This window comes from Nyctibius grandis, chromosome 6, assembly GCF_013368605.1.
Source record: "Nyctibius grandis isolate bNycGra1 chromosome 6, bNycGra1.pri, whole genome shotgun sequence".
NCBI classification, from domain to species: Eukaryota; Metazoa; Chordata; class Aves; order Nyctibiiformes; family Nyctibiidae; genus Nyctibius; species Nyctibius grandis.
The window spans coordinates 88,083,594-88,101,881 of record NC_090663.1 but is presented as its reverse complement, the minus strand read 5'-3'; the positions used below and the strand labels follow the sequence as shown (position 1 = coordinate 88,101,881).

Genomic DNA, 18,288 nt, shown 5'->3' with positions numbered 1-18,288 from the left:
GCAACCCCGCAGCCCTGCGCCCCCTGCGCCCCACGGGCACTTTTGGGGAGCGCTCGGGAACCGCGCAGGGTCCGGCCCCACGTCTCTGCGGGGCGGCACCACCGCAGCCCGGACGGCGCTTTGCTAGCGCTCTCGCAGGCTTTACTTCGCCGCCATCGCCTGCACCGCCGCGCCCGCCCCCCGAACCCCCCCCCGGCCCAAAAGCCCCCACGGGGAGCAGGGCCCAGCCGCCCCGGGAGCGCAGCCCCGCCCGCCCCCACGACCGCCCCTGGCGCCAGCAGCCGCGGACCTTTCCCCCCCCCCGTGCGGGCACCGGGACCCGCCCGGCGCCGCCGGAGCCCCCCCGCGCCGGCAGCGGCAGAGCCTGCCCGGCCCCAATACCGAGCAGCTGAGAGCCGGACGGGGCTGCCCCTGCTCCCCCCCGCCCGGACACGGGCTCGGCCCCAACACCCCCCCGGCGAGCCCGGGGCAGCGTTCGGCCCGGGGCCGCTTCCGCGCCCCCCCACCAGCCCCGGGAGCGCAGAGCTCGGACCCCACCGGGGGATCGCCCCGACCGGAGAATCGCCCCTCCCAAACCCGCCGCGCCCGCGGCCCCTCACCTGCTCCGACGCGGAGCCGCCGCCAACGCCGCGCGGACCGGAACGAAACTCGCGACCGCCCGCGCCGCTCGCCGCCGCTCTTGTGCGGCCCTCTCCGCCCCGCCCCGAGACCCGCCCCCGCCCGCCCCCGCGCCCCGTTTAAAGCACCGCTTTTTTTTGTTTTGTTTTTGTTTTTTTTTTTTTTGTTAAGAAGCGGGCACGGAAAGGACATTTAAAAAGCGGCGGCGCTGATGCGCTTTAGTCCGAGCATGGGGTGACGCGTGGAGAAATCCAGCCCTTGGGGGCTACTGAGCAGCTCCCACCTTTCTGCTCCGGCCACGAGGTGAACACCTCAAGACCCTCAAAACTACCGTGAAGGAAATGATTCTGGCAGTAAGAGTGCAGCACTGCACCAGCCAGCTCCCCTCGAACAAGGGGACGGGACGCCCTGGCACAAGGCTGAGGTTGCCTTGTCAAGCTCTATGAAATGTATTTTCCACAAGCTCTCTATAAACTGAAGATGAGATTTTATTGTTTGAGCTTGTGTGTTTTTTAACAGCAGCCGTTGTCACGCTGAACTGTGTAAGTGATGGACTTACCTGCGCAGCTCTTACAAAGGACAACCATCAGAAACCGCTGCATCTGCGCTTGCAGGGCCTGAGGTCTACTGAAAATCCAAGCCTGTCATCGGCTTAGCCAGTGGCATCCCCCATGCGTCCTAATGACACTGGCCCCAAGGGTGGGACAGCGGATTAAAGGGTGAGCCCTATGGTACGTGCAGCCTCTGCACATGACTACTTCTGCCTGACCTCCAAGGCAAGGCAGGAGCCCGCCCAGCTCCACACCAGAGACGGGCTCTTTTCCATTACCGAGACGCAGCCATGAAAAGGTCGTGGTTGTCCACAACCCCCTGTCTTTTCAGCCAGGAGAAAAGCACAGCTTTCTTCCTCCTGTTTTCAAGTCCATCCGATTTGCATACAGAATATCTGACTTTTCTCCTGCATATGGAAGTGGATCAAATGAACCTTGATCTAGAGGTGCACAGCTTCATGCTTACTGCTTGGTTTTGGGGGCAGTTCTGCTCCTAGATGTGGAAGATGGCACTTTTCTCCATTTCTAGAGACTTCTCCAGTTCCAGGGAACAGAACCTTCAAGGCAATACGCTGCTCTTGGAATCCTACCACACAGCAACCGCGTTAGATGGCTGTGCTAATCTGTTGCTTAATTGGAGCCAATAACATGTATTCGGTGGCACTCTGGGACTCTGCCTGCAGGGGTATGCTGTGCGAGCAGGGGAAGCGTAACTTGCATCTGGGACTAATCGGTGTGGGTGTTGGGTTTTTTTTAAGTTAAACTCCTGTTAGCTTCCACTGAGACTTTGTGCAGGTAAAAAGCAATCGCTGAAAGGATCCCTAGGCTACCTATTCCACCTCTGCACCTCTCACACTCTTGCACAGGCGCAGGTTGTTAAACACAACAGCACCGGTGACCAAATACAAAAACCAATGACCAAGCCTTTGAACTAGCCTCAAATAGCCGCAAAAAGGCACCTTCGTAGGAAAACTTGTCACTTTCAATATGCTGAGGAATTGCTGTCTCCAAAGTAGAGATTTAACTCTCATGATGATGGGGAATTAACATATTTTCTATGAATATTTGCCCTTTAAACACACTATTTCAGACAGTCAGTTATGAAGGTAACTTATGGAAAACATTGTTTGATGTTCACTCTTAGTGTGAACTAAAACACCGCTCTCACCAGCCAAAAGTCCTTTAAAAAACATAATCCTCTATAGATCGTGCTGCTGGAAATGGAACCCGACTTCTGTCTAAAGTATTTCTGTGAACATTTACTCCGTAACAGAACAAACCTTTTGCAGCTGTGCCTGCATAGATGTTTTCTTTCCTGCTTGTAGTTTCTCAAGTGACTTTTTTGGTGGATAAAGTCATTGACAGAATGTTTCGTGTTTTTATTGTGCAAAACCTGCTAGTAAGAAATCTTAAATTGACAGCATAGGTACAACAAATGTGATTTTCAGAGTAGAAGCGAACTGAGATAAGAAAAAAGAACAACCTACTATCTGATTAATGTAACAATCAAAACTCACCAACCAGAGGCAGTTTTGATCAAATAATCCTAGTGAAGGCCTACAGATAAGAATTATGCACCAAATAATTTCACGTCAGGAATCAACTACCATGATTTCCTCATAGATTATTTGCAGCTATGTTCTAGAATATGTGTTGTGAACAAGTCACTCAGCCGCTTCACTGAGTGTCAATCTTTCTTACCCCTTGGCCTGCTGAGTTTCCATAGTGGCATGGAAGAAGTGTCTTTGCTTTTGAGACACCACAATTATGCACGCAGCAGTACTGTGTGTTGTGCTCTTCTGACTGAGGGCACTGACAACTAATAAGCTGAACTACTAAGAATGCAGCAATGAAAATGAATACACACGTGCAGTTGGTGACATGTCATACCAAGGAGATAGATGTCTAAGTTGGATTATCTAAGGCTCTTAGGGTGTCAGATTTGTTTTTCTTCCTTGCTGCACTACTCAATAACCTAAGGCAGAAAGCTTAGCTTTAAAATGCAGAATAATATATTTCTGATCTCCCTCCCCATGAGTCACCATAAGAACAGAGACAAAAATTAACAGCTACTGCTGCTTCCAAAGTCTTGTACAAAAATAGATCAGTATGTCCTTCTGGCAGTCTCAAAAATCTTGAAGAGTCTTCTGCAAATTCCTCTTTCGTCTCTTGATTTCACCATAAACAGTCAGTCCCCATTGCCAAGACTTGTGGCATGGTCAGATTCAGAGGTGAATGAAGTTCGTATCCTCACTTTCCTTGGAACTGCTGTTTGGAATCCATTCCATTTCCATCCTCTGTTTTTGGATTTGTTGTTTTTTTTTAAAAATTTTTAGTCCAAAGGAAATGCATTGGCAGTGCAAATGAAAAGTAGGTATCATGAAACACCCCCCCAACCAGCAAGTGTCACCTCAGCATTTCAAAAGGGTGTCCCAAGATGTTATCTGCATGCACAGGATTCCACTGTCATGTTGGGGTACACCTTAAGAACGACATTTTTATTTTCATCAAAGAATAAGATACTAAGAGAAGACATTTTGTCAGGAACGCAGCAAGGCTCAGGAATTCCTGGGACGACCCCAACGGCTCTCACTATGCTCTGGATGGTGGCATGGTTGGATGGCTTCAAGGCCTGCAAGAGAAAGACACAGCAGAAGATGTAACTGCACACATGTTACAATGGACCCACATACTCTGGAATAAAACAGTTTTTTGAAGAAGGGCCCTGTGGAAACTCCACGGGGGACTAGTTGTAAAATGGGTCTTCTACTCGACCATTTCCAGTTGTCACCGTAGCTGCCCTGAGCCAGCAGCAGGGAATGCTCATCTGGTCTGGTTCTTTCGGCCACTGGATGTAAGCACGAGCGGATAAAACGCGTACAGATTAGAGAAGTGCTTTACACCACGATGCTAATTGTTCCAGTTTGCTCTCGTGCAAGGTCAGGTTGTTTTGCTCCTTCTTCCATACCAAATCACCTCTCATCTGTAGTACAGCGACACTGCTGAGTAACTGAGCCCCAAATCCCATGTCAGTCGCACCTCCTATTAAGGTGACATTTTTCTCCAAAGGACAAAGTTTCCTGGATTTATACTCATGTACATAGGAACACACTTTGGTTTGATGTGCACAAAAAGCGAATCTGACCAGTGAGGTAACTGTATTTGTTCACAGAACCAGAATACATTAATACACTCATAAAAATAAAAATGAACATATTCATAGAAATGAAAAGGTAGCCAAGTTTTACCTCTGAACCCCCCAACCCTTCCAAATCCAAGCATCTGTACGGAAGACAGGCGAGCGTGAAAAATGCACAAGATGCAGTTTTTAGCCAAAGGCTTTTGGTTTTTGTAAGAGTGAAACTTGAACAATGCTTTTTAGAGCTCTTCTTACACACGGAGCCTGGGAATCACACAGTTCAATATGCTCAGTCAGATGCCACCGAGAAATATATGGAACAAGATCATTTGGGCCCAATGTGCAGCTGGCAGTGTTGCTGCGATGAGAGACGATTTGCTTTTGGAAAAATCAGTCTTAACTGTTAAGTATCTGCCTCGGACACTTTTTTTTTTGCACTCCTTTGAACTGAGGTACTTGAACTCTTCTGGTTTAAGTATCAGGTACCATTTTCTCCTAAACAAAAAACAGAGCAACACTCTTTTATGGTTGGGATGACGCTTTTATAACTAATGCTACAACTGGAAACGCTAACCGAGTGTTAAGCAGAGAGATACAACGGGCATTTTTATAACTTATGTGTCCTTAAAGTTAGAATGGAAGAGCCCAGGCCCAGCGCTTTTAAAATCTCTGACCTGTGTGCTGAGTTACTGGTTTGACAGAGCATAGTGCCCATCAACAATGAAGTAAAAGGCCCAGTGCAATGTATTCAAAGGTAATGGCTCTCTCTCTTCCTGTTCCCTTTCATTTTTCCCTTTGATCTGAAAGCCTGCCATTGCAGTTGGAGGCAGTCAGGTAAGTAATCTCTTCCTTCAAAGAGAGACTCCTGCCTTCCTCAGCTCTCTGTCTCTGGGCTCCATCCCCTTTGGTACATTTCTCCACCTGTCATTTGCAAAGGGTGACTCCCTTGGGTCCTTAAGCCACTGAAATGCCACGTAAATTTCTGAACTAACTGCTAAGGGTTCACCGTGGCAGGAAGAGAGACTCTTGAACGTGAGGTTACAGCGAGGCCAGAAGCCCTACCTTTACTGACATTTCCAGTAGGCGTTACTTGTGCGTAACCCTCATTTTAGGCCAGCCTCCAATACCGCATCCCACTTCCAGGTTTCGCTAGACTCCAGGGGGGTCCGTGCTGCTAATAATGACATTGAGTGTTTGTTTTTAAGGAGCTGAGTTCATCCATCTAAGTCACAGGGCTCTGAGCCCATCACCCTTTCTCGCTACTCACATGCAACAATCTCATAAAAACCAGAGGACATTTCAGAAGTCAGCTGGCCGGGATCCAGTGCTTTCGGATCCAGCTGATCTGCCACAGAAGTGATTCACTTGACTCTCTTGATCACACTTAGAGCGTCCCAACTGCTCCTACAGCTCCACAGAGTCTCTCCGTCACTGTGACAGTCATGCCTCACGAGGCACAACATTTTTTCCTAGAGCGTGCTATGCTGACCCCAGCGTGGATCTGGCAGCAGAGACTCCTTCGGGGCGTAACTACTACTGTCTAATAAGCAATTTTCTGGATCTGGCTTGCATTATGTTTATTAAACAGGTTAATAACGAGTTCACATATCGTAAGCGCTATTCAGGAAATGTTTTATGGCAATTTGGGTTCTGGACAAAAAACTAATACAGTGCAATATTTTTTTAATTACCTTTACAAGCCTGTCTTTTTACTAGCTGTTCTAACCACTGCTCCTTGGAGCACAAGACAAAGATACCACTTATTTACTAGATCCGAACACATAACAGGTGACCAGCCTTTTACTGATGCAGGAAAGAAAACGCATGGTTTACAGTAACAGACAGTGCAAAAGAATCAATGAAGACCGTACCTTTGGAATCGGGAATTGGCACTCCCCTGAGCAGTAATAGGCGTCGAAGGATTTAGGGGAAATAATCCACTCGCTCCAGCCAATGTCTGCAAAATCCACCTTGAGATAGCGCCGGGCACAGTACCTTGGCTCGTTCCACTGCTTCCTCCTCGCCTTCTTCAGCGTCTGCTCGTCGAACTGCAGAGTCTGGCTCTTCTGGTGATGATTCTTCCTCTGCTTTTTCTTACTCTTTGCCCTCTCTGCTAACCGTGGCTGGAAGGTTTTGTAGGGCTTTCTGTCTTCCCATTGCTCATCCTCCTTGTACCGGTGCTCGGCTCCTGGAAGCTCGTTATTCTGCAACGGCAACAGGACGTCCGTGGAGCGTTTTCGCCGCCGCCTCCCGGTGCTGCTCCTCGCGTGGTTTTCTGGCCTGGGAAAGACCCTTGCCAGTGGATGACGGTGCCCTTGCAAACTAGAGACAACACTCTCTGGCTCTGAAATAGCAGAATCATTGGCATAAATCAGAATGTAGGGCTCACAGCGAGAAGGTGCCCTTTTCCAGGGGTAATGGCTGGTCAGAGACATTTTCACACTGATCAGGAGTTCATTGTTTTGTTTTGCATCATGCAGGAGCTGAGTGATATCCTTCCACTGCCAGGAAAGGACATCCTGGTAAGCAGTGGAGACATTTATGAGGAAATGTCCCAGGCTCCGAGTCTGGTTCCCAACAGAAGGAAAGGTCCAAACTGAAAGATGTACCTGAATGTCAGGTTTCCTGTGCTCGTGACGAGAACAGCCTCTGGACTGGGAACAGTTCCACTTAGCATGCAGCAGATCACCAATATAATAATACACCGAAGCTGACAAGATGTTTTCAGACTCGGTGAGTGATGTCAAGTTAAAAACGTACATCTCTTGGCTTTCAGGGCTCCCTAGAAGAAGAAATACTTAGATAAGAATATGGGCATTTCAACATGTTACAGAGAAAGGGCCGAGCGCGTTGCTTTCTAGGTTATACATTCAGTGCACGGGAAATTTTCAGGCAGTGCTGTGGGAACAGGTTTAGGCCACTACTCAGAAACATAACCAAGCTGGTAAACTTGTGACCATAAATCACACACTTTCAATCTGACTTCCTTGTATCTCCATCCAGAAATACTCACACTTTTCCCACTGCTCCTCTGAATTCAGGAAACAGACTAGGTCACAGGAACACAGCTCTGTGACTGGCACGCTAAAGACTTTATCATCCAGAAATCTGAACAATGCCATAGGAAAGTTTCGCTCTTTTGTCTTCCTCTTTCTGTAACATTTCCAGCCCCCCCCCCCTCAAAATGCACTTAGGTGACTATGGCTGCCCTGTCCTCACTTATAATGAGCTAAAGACACACGTGCCTGTCTGACAGCCTTTTGGCTACGTCAGACACTAATCACAACTGAAGTTTCCCTCTAGAATAATCAGGCCCAGGACTGCTTCAATTACACTGGGTAAATGTAGTCATTCCACTTAGGACATTTCATCAATTTTCATGCCAGTTAGAATGTGTTTACTAGTACAGCTGAAGGCAGGCAGACAGCACTAGAGAAACCCCAATAACCAAAAGAATGTCTTGGTTTTGGGGGGGGAGGTGGTGGCAAAACGCACCCACTTGCTTCTGTGCAGAGGGAACCAAGCCAAGGACAATCCTCCTTCACGGTCGGGATGTTACTGTCCCGGTTAGGAGGGGGATGCAGGGGACAGTGGGGTTTCCCCTAGCTGTGAAGTTAGAGAAGTCAGCCTAACCACAGGTATCTTGCACAAACGCAGAGATACACTCCTGACACAGGCTGATCTGCGAGAACAGACGGCTGACTACTTGAATCCCCTGTAGGGTGCAACAGAAAGGCTTGGGGCTACGGTTTAATTTTTGGTTTAAAATTTCCTGCTTGGACTGCAGTTACATCTGTCCTTCAGAGTGAGAGAAATACAGACCCAAATGTTAAAGTGCTATTGAGAGCCATAAAACCAGGCTGCATGGAAAAGTGAAATACAGCAAAGCAAAGGTATGGTCTGCAGCCCCCCAAAGGGCTGGAAACAGCCCAACACATTAGGAAAACAAGGGAACACGGAGTTAAATGCTTCTTCGACATCATGGCATGTCAAAACCCTCTCTGGAGGCTGAAGAGAAGTTATAGTTTACAGAATTTTGCAAAGGTTTTGCCTTTTTTTTTTTTATTCCAAGCAATGATAAGCACAGAGAGGCCCATGGACTAGGGAAGAACAGCCTCCCTGCTTCCACCCTCAAAACACTGTAGTAAGTCCCCTGCCCAAGCAAGTGAAAACATCATTTAGAGTACTGATCTTTCAAAGATTTTGATGGCTTTATGTTCTGGGTGACATTCTGTGCTTCCAGCCTGTGATATCCCAACTACTAATGCCATTTAGAGAAGCCCAGCAAAAGACTGTTATTCACCCTCTGCCTCTCCATCCCCACCCCAACAATCTAAGTGGCTTCTTCTTCTAAACTTTTCTTTCTCATCAACATTCTAACCAATACATTAAAAAAGCAGGAATTGGTCTCACTAGAAAGACAGAACCCTCTCCCTAATACATCACATGAATAGCTTCATTAAATTAGGGAAAAAAACAACATGCGCTTTTCTCAGTGAAACAGAGGGGAAAAAAGGCCAAATCGTTCATGGCAGACACCCTTGTTCATCCATTCAGCCCAGCCGGACAGTGGATCACAGAGGTAAACTCCCAATAGCTGAAAACTGACGTACCAAACCCATCCAATTTCTCGTTATTACTTATGCCTGGGGAACTAGATTTTCTTCGAATTCGATCCTTCTTTTAACTCCTCAAGCCAAACCCAGCTGTTTATTACATTGGTACTAAGCACACACGAGGACCTGACCTCTGCTTGGTTTGCAATCACTAATATAATCAGGTTAATATGTAATTTGGCAGAGCACTAAGTACATCAGTCTTAGGAACCAGAATTTATGATGTCTCACGAGCACCTGTTAAAGAAGTTATTTGAATCGCTGTTCTATGTTGAATGACAAGTTTTGATTTTAATTTTTAATAAGAATTCCACTTAACAAATACTGCCTGTTCTAAATTGGCATATCGTAGTGGAACACAAAACAAGCTGCTTTTGTTTATGAGGAAACCCTAGATGGTGTGAAACAGACACAGGAGGAATACATAGTTGTGATGAAAAGCAAAACCCGAGAAGCCACTCTCCGTGGTTAACTCTAGAGCCCAGACCAAGCACTCGCGGTAGGTGGTGCTGTCTTCTCGCTCAATGACCTCCGAGCTCAAACGGCTCTGAAGAGTTTCCCCATCATTCAGTCCGCAAAATCATCTTGAAACCAGTTACTAGCGGCCAGCGCCGATGTCTACGGGCTTTGCTGGCTTCTGGCTTAGACAAACCCAACTGTGTGTTTCTGTCCCAGGTTAGGAACACCGTGTCAAACACACCCGTCGTGTGACAGCGATACCCGACTCTCAGACGTGAGCAATGCCCTGAAATAAGCATTCCCCAGGCTAGTCACTACCCTCAAAAATGACAGACGAATCAGGGAAGATTCAGCTTTACAGTATCTACAAATGCACCTTTTCCTCAGGAAAATTTAATTTCACTTAAATGAAACTTCATCCTTAAATCCAGAGGACAAAAACTGCTGAAAATCTGTCCCCACGACAACGTAGTTTAAACTAGTAGCCGAGGTCAGAAGCACAGTTTAAACTTTTCGGGAAGTATTGAGTAGCATCTAACCAAATTTTACAGTGATGCGGGAAGTTTCCATGAGCCTCATGCAGCTTGCTCTGCTGACACCAGTGAAGTTTTACTGGCTGATGTGAGCTGAGACTTTAGTCTTTACAATGACTTACATTGACAACTCCTCTCATACCAACAGCTTGATGGATTGATTTCCCCCCTCGCTAATTCCAAAGCAGCCCAAACAAAAAACCCAAGCCAAATCTAAGCAGGGCTTTAATTCTAACACCTTGCCCATGTGCAGTAAATGGTATTTCCTAGGATGCTGCCATCAATAGCTCCGTGTTAAATGGGGGCCAAACTGCAGGGTGAAGTTCATCAACAAGTGCTCAGCTGCCAGTAGAAAGAGGCAGACTGCCGAAGCGCAGCTAAGGCCTCTGGCCAGTCTGCCCTCTATAACAAGACCTCTGAGATCTCAAAGGCAACGAGATCTCCTTGCAACAAAGCCCTGTATCGGTCTAGAAGAATAAGGTCTGCTTTGAGGTGAAAAAAGTAAAACACAGGCCCAGAAACCCATGCCCTAGACGATCGTGGCATCACTTTTGTCTTATATTTTCGATATGAAACAAAAGTGGTGAAAACAGCAGCTTTCTTTGTGCTAGTTGCCCAGACAAGGAATGATCTGATACTGAAATGTGACCCTTCAAAGGGATGCTGGACAGAAGCTCATCCTCTGCCCGAGCTGGCTCGGGATACAGCAGCAGTGGGAAGATCTTACAGTCCCTGGGTGTCCCTGCACCGCGGGCAGCTGCTGGAGCAAACCCGCAGCCAGGTCTGCCGCCTTACTGCCTGGCACGTTCCTCTCCGAGCGGCTGTACTTAGTAACCCTTGCACTCACCTGCAGCAGTACACAAGGCAATTCAGTGGCAGCCCAGTATGATTTCAGCAGCAGTAACTTCCCCGCCTCACGGGATACACCTCCCAAGTCTGCGAGCAGCAGGTTTTTTCTACCGAAGCACCACTACTTAAGCTAAGTCTTGTAGTTCTTTCTTACTTAAGGTGAGTTCTGCTAACTCAGCTTTGCTCTTCTGTAGTGCAAAATAGGAAGTGCAGAAGACCTCTCAGCAACGAAGCACGTAAGGAGGAGAAGAGGAAACGAGCGAAGGAAAAATGTGCAACAGAGCTACATGCGAGGAATACGCTGCTACCTGCCAGATACTCTGAGGCCAGATTTTAACAGCAATCTCTGGCCCTCTTCAACGGATCACCGTACGTCGCTGCCAGCCTCATGAGGAATTTTCAAGACCAAGCTCTGCATTACAGAGCTCTTTTGAATTGCAATAGGTAAGACGTGGCATTGCTGCACTGTTAGCATTGCTTGCTTCTACAGTGCAGAGCTTTGGAGCGGCAGCCAGGGCTGGGCAGAAAGGTACTTGACAAGGAGAACATCTCATTGTATTCACGTAAGGTACAATCTGGAAGGTACATGCAGTTAAATGGACAGGCTACAGATTCATTGGCCTCCTCAGCCTGTATGCAGGTCATTATTCAACTGTGTGCTCTCCCCGTGCTCAAATGAAACCCAGACCCCAGTAGCACCGTGGCAAAGCTTGTACCGGGCCAGTGTCGCTCCCCCAGTCTCCTACACGAGTGACAACAGAGCTCTCCAGGGCAGGGGGAGAGGGGAGGCACCATCTCTCCAGGCCTAAAGCAGAAAAGCCTTGCTCTGTCACGCAGGTGGCTGTCACCCAGATGCCAAGTCAGGGTGTGCTGTCCCCCACTGTCTGGGGTATCACGATGCCAGCTTATTTACCAGTAGATCAGACCAGAAAGCAACCCTGCTTACAGCACTACAGCTGACGTACCTGCACCCGCTGAATCTTCAGAGGCACGGCCCGTGCTTCCTCACCTTCCTGCAATAACCCACAGCTGTATGGATTGCCTGTTACTGGCATTAAAAAGGTATTTTAAGAAAAAGCAGCAGGTCCGTGGAGACCGACATCACCGGCATGAACATATTCCTGTTACGAGGGGCACTTCCAGGCATCAATAAGCTGGAACGGGTCCGCTAACATGTGGTGTGTTTACCTTCGTACAGGATGCACTGACATTTTTATGGACTGCCAAATCTATCCCACGGGTGAAAAAGGATGCAATAACGAGGACTATTTAGTTATATAGTCATCATTAGCCATCATTAAAATGAGATATTAAAGCGGTGCCCTTGTGCCAGTGCACAGTTAAGAATGTATCAGTGTTTCCGTTGTAAAACTTTGTTTTCATGGGTTCATAGCCCAGCTACAGAAGTTCACTCAGAGCTGGAAATGGGAACAAGGTTCCAGAACAGGAACACAAATTTGGAAGCCAGATTTCTTCTTTTCTCCCAATTTTGCTCTTACTTGATTGCTGCTTCCCCCTTACCAATTTGAGTATTTTGCAAAAGAAAAATATAGAATCCAGTTCTCTCTTTTTAAAGAGCACAGGACTTTGTACCAAACTGGTTTTAATATTCTTTTAGCAAAGCAGATAAGGTCATAGCAGCTAGTAACTTAATACATAAAAAGTCCACCACTCTGATTAAAGCTATCAGCTACTTCAGTAAAGAACTCCAAGAAGCGGCGACGGTGCGTGCTCAGGATCTAACTTACATGGGGATTTTATGATACGCAAACCACAAATATGCACATTGCACATCGTACATGTGCTGCACAGTGAGCAAACGATCTCTCTTCTATACATCTGAAGCAGAAAGACCGCAGCAGGTCTGAAAACTAAACACAATATCAAACTCAAAGCTAGCATAAGTGAAGCAAGTAAGGAGGTTGCATCAATAAAGTACACAAATCTGGGAAGGGGAACACAAAAAGCCAACTCTGCTCCTTCTCACAGTCATGACTAATTCCACTTCAGCTGGTGGCAGGGGGTCAGCTGTATGAAAACCAAATCGTGCACGCTCTGTCCCCCCGTGCCAGAACTCTTCACACGTGAAGTGATGTGCTCTGGAAACGGTGACTGACTGGGGACTGCGAGCACAGGTCACCCACGTGCACGACACTACAGCGAGACAGGTGGTAAGAGAAGCCAGAAAATTCAAATTCTGGATCTGGTCCTGAGAGGCCAAACCTACAGATCCTGCCCATTTGCCTTAGAGATGGTTTGCAGATTTGGAGCCAGCCTGCCCAAATCATAGCTTCACAGTTTTCTGCCTAAAAACTACCAGGATGCTGCTGCTCGCATTTTATTTATAGGCATACAGCAAAAAAACCCAACCCAAACCCAAACAAAACCAAAAAACCCCACACCGTCACCGTCTCCTGCCCGAATGTTTTTTAAAGCTCTCATTACAGCAGACCCTTAATGTTCCTAGAGCTCAGAGGCTAGAATTGGGCCCCTGCTGGTTTTTGCAGGCTGACGGTGGCCGGTGACTAGCTGGTTTCCCTGTGCAGTACTTGGTTTCCCCTGTTTGCGTGGGCATTTCGTACCACAACAAAGGAAAGAAAGGTGTTTTGAAAAGGAGGAGAACATAGTTCTTAAACCACAAGAATTGGCCTAGGGGCAGGTATAATACCTAAAATTACTTGAAATTCAGTCAATAAAAAAGTGTTTAAAGTAATTTCTGACTGTATAGCTTTACTATAACATCATTAGAGGGTCCCTCCAATTAAAGTCGACTTTTTTAAATGACTCATTTGCAAGACATGTTCCTTTAGCAATGCTATGATTACAAGTGCTTTCAAAAGCAAACTCAAAGTCTTGTGTTTGAGGCTTTTATCTTTCCACTCTCTTTTATTTATTCCGCGCTGTATCTTTCCTCCAGATCCTGAGCCTCAGAAGCTGCGGATCAGCACACCTCTCCGGGACACGCTGAAGGTAAGCAGATTTCTATCAGCTAGAGGTCTGGTCATTCAGCCTTTTCGCTAACTGGCAGGAGAGAAGAATGGTCCTGGGCAGAAACTGATGCACAGACTCAACCATAGTTTTAAGAGTACCCTTGCCAGAGCCGTTGAAGTGTTCGGCTCCAACCTGAGTGTATCTGTCTTCCTAGCTGTCATTTTAGAGTCACAAGGGATGGAAAACCACTCATTGTCATGGGACCCACAGGTAAAGAACCAGAAAAGGCTCTGCCTGAGGATTTTTACTGAAGCAGAGCTCGCTGTGAGGCCTGGCCTAAGCAAGACAAGGGCTGCTAGTGTCACCCCAGAAACGTCCCACAACAATGACAGAGCTGCCACAGAAATCACAGGCTGAACATCCTTTGACTCAAATACACAGAGATAAATTAGAGCAGTTACGAAATGAGAGAGAGCAGTGCTGGAATGTAACTAGATATACTGTGAATGATGTACATCCTTACTTCACTTGTAAAGGATTTGGGGCCTGGGGTTTCTTTCAGCTTTGTCATTGGTGTCGAAGGTTCCTTTTTTGAGTGACTCAAACTGAACAATTATGTTTTGAGATAGTTTAGCAAGATTAACGGAAAACAAATTTGCCTGAATGGAAGATCACACAAACATCCATCAAAATCAAAAGGCAAAACCCCCAGCCCAAAACCCAAACCACTAATAATCCAGCCTAGCTGTCATATCTGGTGCATAAGAGATCTCAGGGCAGTGTAGGATGGAAGCTTCAGAGGTGCTCACGCCGGGCTGAAGCTCTCGCCCTGCCCCCTCAGAGGACTGAGCCATGGAAAGGGAAACTTGCATTTGTCAGGTGTTAGGATGCTCCTTTTGATTAATCACGTTAGTTCTTTCTTGTTGGCTGTCCATTGCGAGACTGCAGCTGCCATACGCAACACCACTTTTCTTGGACTAGAAACAGGGACAAATTTCAACGAATCCTACCAGTTCTTGCTCTCAACGCACAACACACTTACAGGGTCTCAAAACTTTGTCTGGTGGGTTACCTGGGAGATCTGGGAAAGGTCTTTCCTGGGTGCTGCAGAAGAGCCAGAAGCCCCCCAGGGGAAAAGCGAGGACAGAAAGGTTTCACAGCCACATTTAAGAGTTGTGTTGCAGAAAAGACACAGTTTCTCTCCTAAAAATACACAATTAAATTGCAAGATGTATGGTTAGACTGCAAATAAAATCACTAAACATTTCCTTCAAGGCATCTCGCTGTAGATGCAGGAGAAATGGGCAGATTCTTAGGAAAGACAAAAAACTGCCTCCTGAAGGGGCTGGCAGCGGGGATGGTAAAATGTGCTGAAGGCATAATGGCAACATAGTTCATTAATTTAGCCAATGCAGCCACATTACGGAGGAGGGGAGGCCTGTGGGAGACTGAAATTAGCAACCCAGGAGTGCAACAGTCAGAGGAGAGGATCTGGAAACAAAGTACCTCGAAAGGGAAATACTGTGGGTGTGACGTTTCCACGGCAGGGCTGGCCAGGCAGCCGGGCGCAAGGAAGAAGTCAGAAACCAGATGAAGCCTTTTCACTCCCCCCGCCGCCCCGAGGAACATTTGATCTCAGGGTTTTCTGGAAATGCACTTTTCTGCCATCAATAACCCTATAAAATGAGCTGCTGCTGCTGCCTATGGCGAGAGAAAGACAACAGCTAACTGGTTAAGTATTTTGCATAAACACTTATAAAAGTGTCAAAAAGCTTATAACCACTTCCAATTTATTGCTTTGGCACTTGAACTGTGAAAGTATTGGAGGAGGAGGAAAGGGATTAGTGAATAGTGTGTTTATAGGACTGCTGCCACCCAATGTCAAGTGAGAGCATAAATGCAATCAGAAAGACCACAGAGATGGGATTTCAACCAAAGGCCTTCTAGGTTTAGAACAATAAATATCTTTAATCAGATATGATTAAAGGAGCAAATATCTTTCTGCTGGGATTATAGCCCCCCCCCTTTTTTTTTCCCTAATTATATCTTCCCCTCTTTCAGTGAGGGAACTGCTTATTTTAGAACAAAGCAACGTATATTAGACTTTACACTGCAAAAAAGGGTTATGTTAGAAAGACAAGAGAGTTCCTCTGTCGGAGCAGCAGCTGGGTAGTCCCAGCTCTCCGTTCTCCAAAACCAGAGTATTTACGCCTCTAGCCTCTAAAGCCTCTCTCGTGGACAGAAACACTTGCAGTAACATATGATGGAGAGCATTTGCAGGGTTGAATGCTAAGACACCGAAGCCATTTAATTACTCACGGCATTCGATCTCTGTGCAGAGCTATCCTGTAATAGACACTGTTGCCTTTGAAGAATCAGAAGCAAGGACTCGCAAAGAAACCTGAGGGAGGTCTGGCACTCGGCTCTGGGTTTTCTGGGAGAGGAAGGAATCACTGCAGGTCCCTGAAACTCCCAGACAACACCCAGTTTTACTGACAGATGCTTGTCCATGAAAAAGCCTCTGGGTCAATCCACTAGTGCAATGAAAAATAACAGCCTGGCAAATCGGGCCACTATGTGCGGCAGGACAGCTGTCACGCAGACAGCAAGTTTTTGGGGGGCAGTGGATTTGGGAAGCGTGTCCCAGCAAGGGTCAAGGTTGGGTTGTGGCGCTTCCGTTTAAGCCCTTTCAGAGGTCAGATGCACAAGAAGCAGAACAGTGGAGTTGGGGGATGCAGTGCCAAGACAGTGCCGCCTTCCCTTTCTGCCAGGACACAGTTCTTTCGGGATGCTGCCGCGTTAAATACTCGCCCCTTCCCCCTTTATAAAAAATGAGTTTACGTCTTCATAAATCTACTTGCGCGTGCCAGTCTGTAATCACGGAGAGATCTCGGTGCCACTGCCAAAGGTGCTGAGATGCAGTATTTACCGTGCACAAACTATGCTTCAACTAAACTCATTTGCCACTGCCCCTAATTGCCAGTACTGTCACCACCGTCTCAAAACGGGCACTCTGGAGATGGTTTAAAGGATCGCCAGACCGTGTTATTGCTCTATCCTATGCAAATCAGTTTCAACAGAAGCTATGCATGCAAAATACCGATAAAAGGAGACTCCGGAGAGGACGCGTTAATTACGCCACTTCCCTCATACGGTACTCAGACATCATGCGGCAGAGACGCTGCACGGGAGTGGAAGGGACAGACCCGTATTTTCAACACTGGAGACAATGTAAACGTTACGTCCCAAAACAGGCGACTCTTGCCGCACGAGGCATCGCTTTTCTAACCCTTTTCTCACCTTCTCCCCTACACCAGGTTCCCCGGGCACGGACCCACGGCTCGGTGAGAGCTGCCTCGCAGCCGGCGCTGCTCCCCGGGGCACCAACGCACCGGCGCTGCCGGGCTGGAGCCCGTGCGCTACGCTGCATCACCCCGCAGCCAGCGCTCCCGCACCGGGGCCGGGTCCCGCAGCAGCCCCGGCTCGGCGGGGCCCCCCCTCCACCCCCGCGCCCCGGACTCACCGGCCGGCAGCGGGCGGAGGCCCCGCACCGTGTTGCCGCGGCGGAGGTGCGGCGCGGGCAGCGCCGGCGGGTCCCGGGGCCGCGCCGCCGCCCGGCCGCCGCCGCTGTACTGGTCGTAGAGCCGCAGCATGTGCTCCGAGACCTTGTCCGCCGGCTGCAGCCGCCGCCGCTGCTCCTCCTGCCGCTGCCCCAGCCCACAGTCACCTGCCGCGGCTCTCGCCCGGCCGCCCCGCACGGCTCCCCCGGCCGCTCGCCGCCGCGGCCCGGCCCAGCCAGCCTGCAGCGCGTCCCCCGGCGCCAGGCACAGGCAGCCCCAGCCCAGGCACAGGCACAGCACCCACCGGGCCGCCGCCGCCATCCCGCCCCGACCGGGCGGGCTCCGGCGCCGCCTGCGCCCCGGCCGTCAGGCAGAGGCGGGCGAGACCGAGGAACCCAACCGAGCGTGGTCCGGGCAGACGCAACCCCGGCGGCGGCGGGCGCGGGTGGGGCTGCGCTAAAAATCGCAGCCGGGGCTTCCTCCTTCTGGGGGGAAAAAGGAAAAAATGTACGGTGGAGGAGAGCGCCCCGGTATGACCCGCCCGCTCCGGCCGGCGCTGGCGGTGAGGTGTTTATTCCCCGCGCTGCGCAGGTTGCTCTTGGCGAGAGGTGGAGGTGCTGCTCTCCGCGCAGCCGGTTGCGCGCTCCCCGCCCGGGCGAGCTGCTGCGGGGCGTGTGCGCGACGCGCGTGTGCGGGAGCGCGAGTGCGAGCCCGGCGCCGGGGCGATCAGCGGGCGATCGCGCCGCCCTCCCGCTCGGCTGCGAGCAGGAGGCAGCGCCGAGGGGAAACCGGCACCCGAGCGGCAGCGCGCAGCGAGGCAGGGAGACCCGACCCCGGGAGTTCAGTCACGGGCACCGACGGCGGCCCCGAGGGCTGCGGGGGAGCGGGGCGGTGGGGTGTGCCCCCTCCCACCTCCACCCAAAGGCAGTGAAATAACATGATGGCAAAAATACAAAAATCACGGGTCAAACCGCAGTCAGCCTTCTGCCCTGGACACTGTCCAGGCTGGGCTGGACTCAGCGCACAGTCCCC

The 18,288-nt window shown here is 49.2% G+C and overlaps 1 protein-coding gene across 1 annotated transcript; it reads right to left on the bottom strand.

Annotated features, from left to right (window-relative positions):
• Window positions 1–2,598: 2,598 nt before the first annotated feature.
• BMP3 (bone morphogenetic protein 3) lies at window positions 2,599–17,577 on the bottom strand. Its single transcript, XM_068403771.1, has 3 exons — window positions 17,220–17,577; window positions 6,180–7,090; window positions 2,599–3,801 (listed from the first exon to the last, which is right to left on the bottom strand). The coding sequence occupies exons 1-3, from the start codon at window positions 17,575–17,577 to the stop codon at window positions 3,610–3,612; spliced, it is 1,461 nt and encodes a 486-aa protein (XP_068259872.1). The 3' UTR covers window positions 2,599–3,609.
• Window positions 17,578–18,288: the final 711 nt, after the last annotated feature.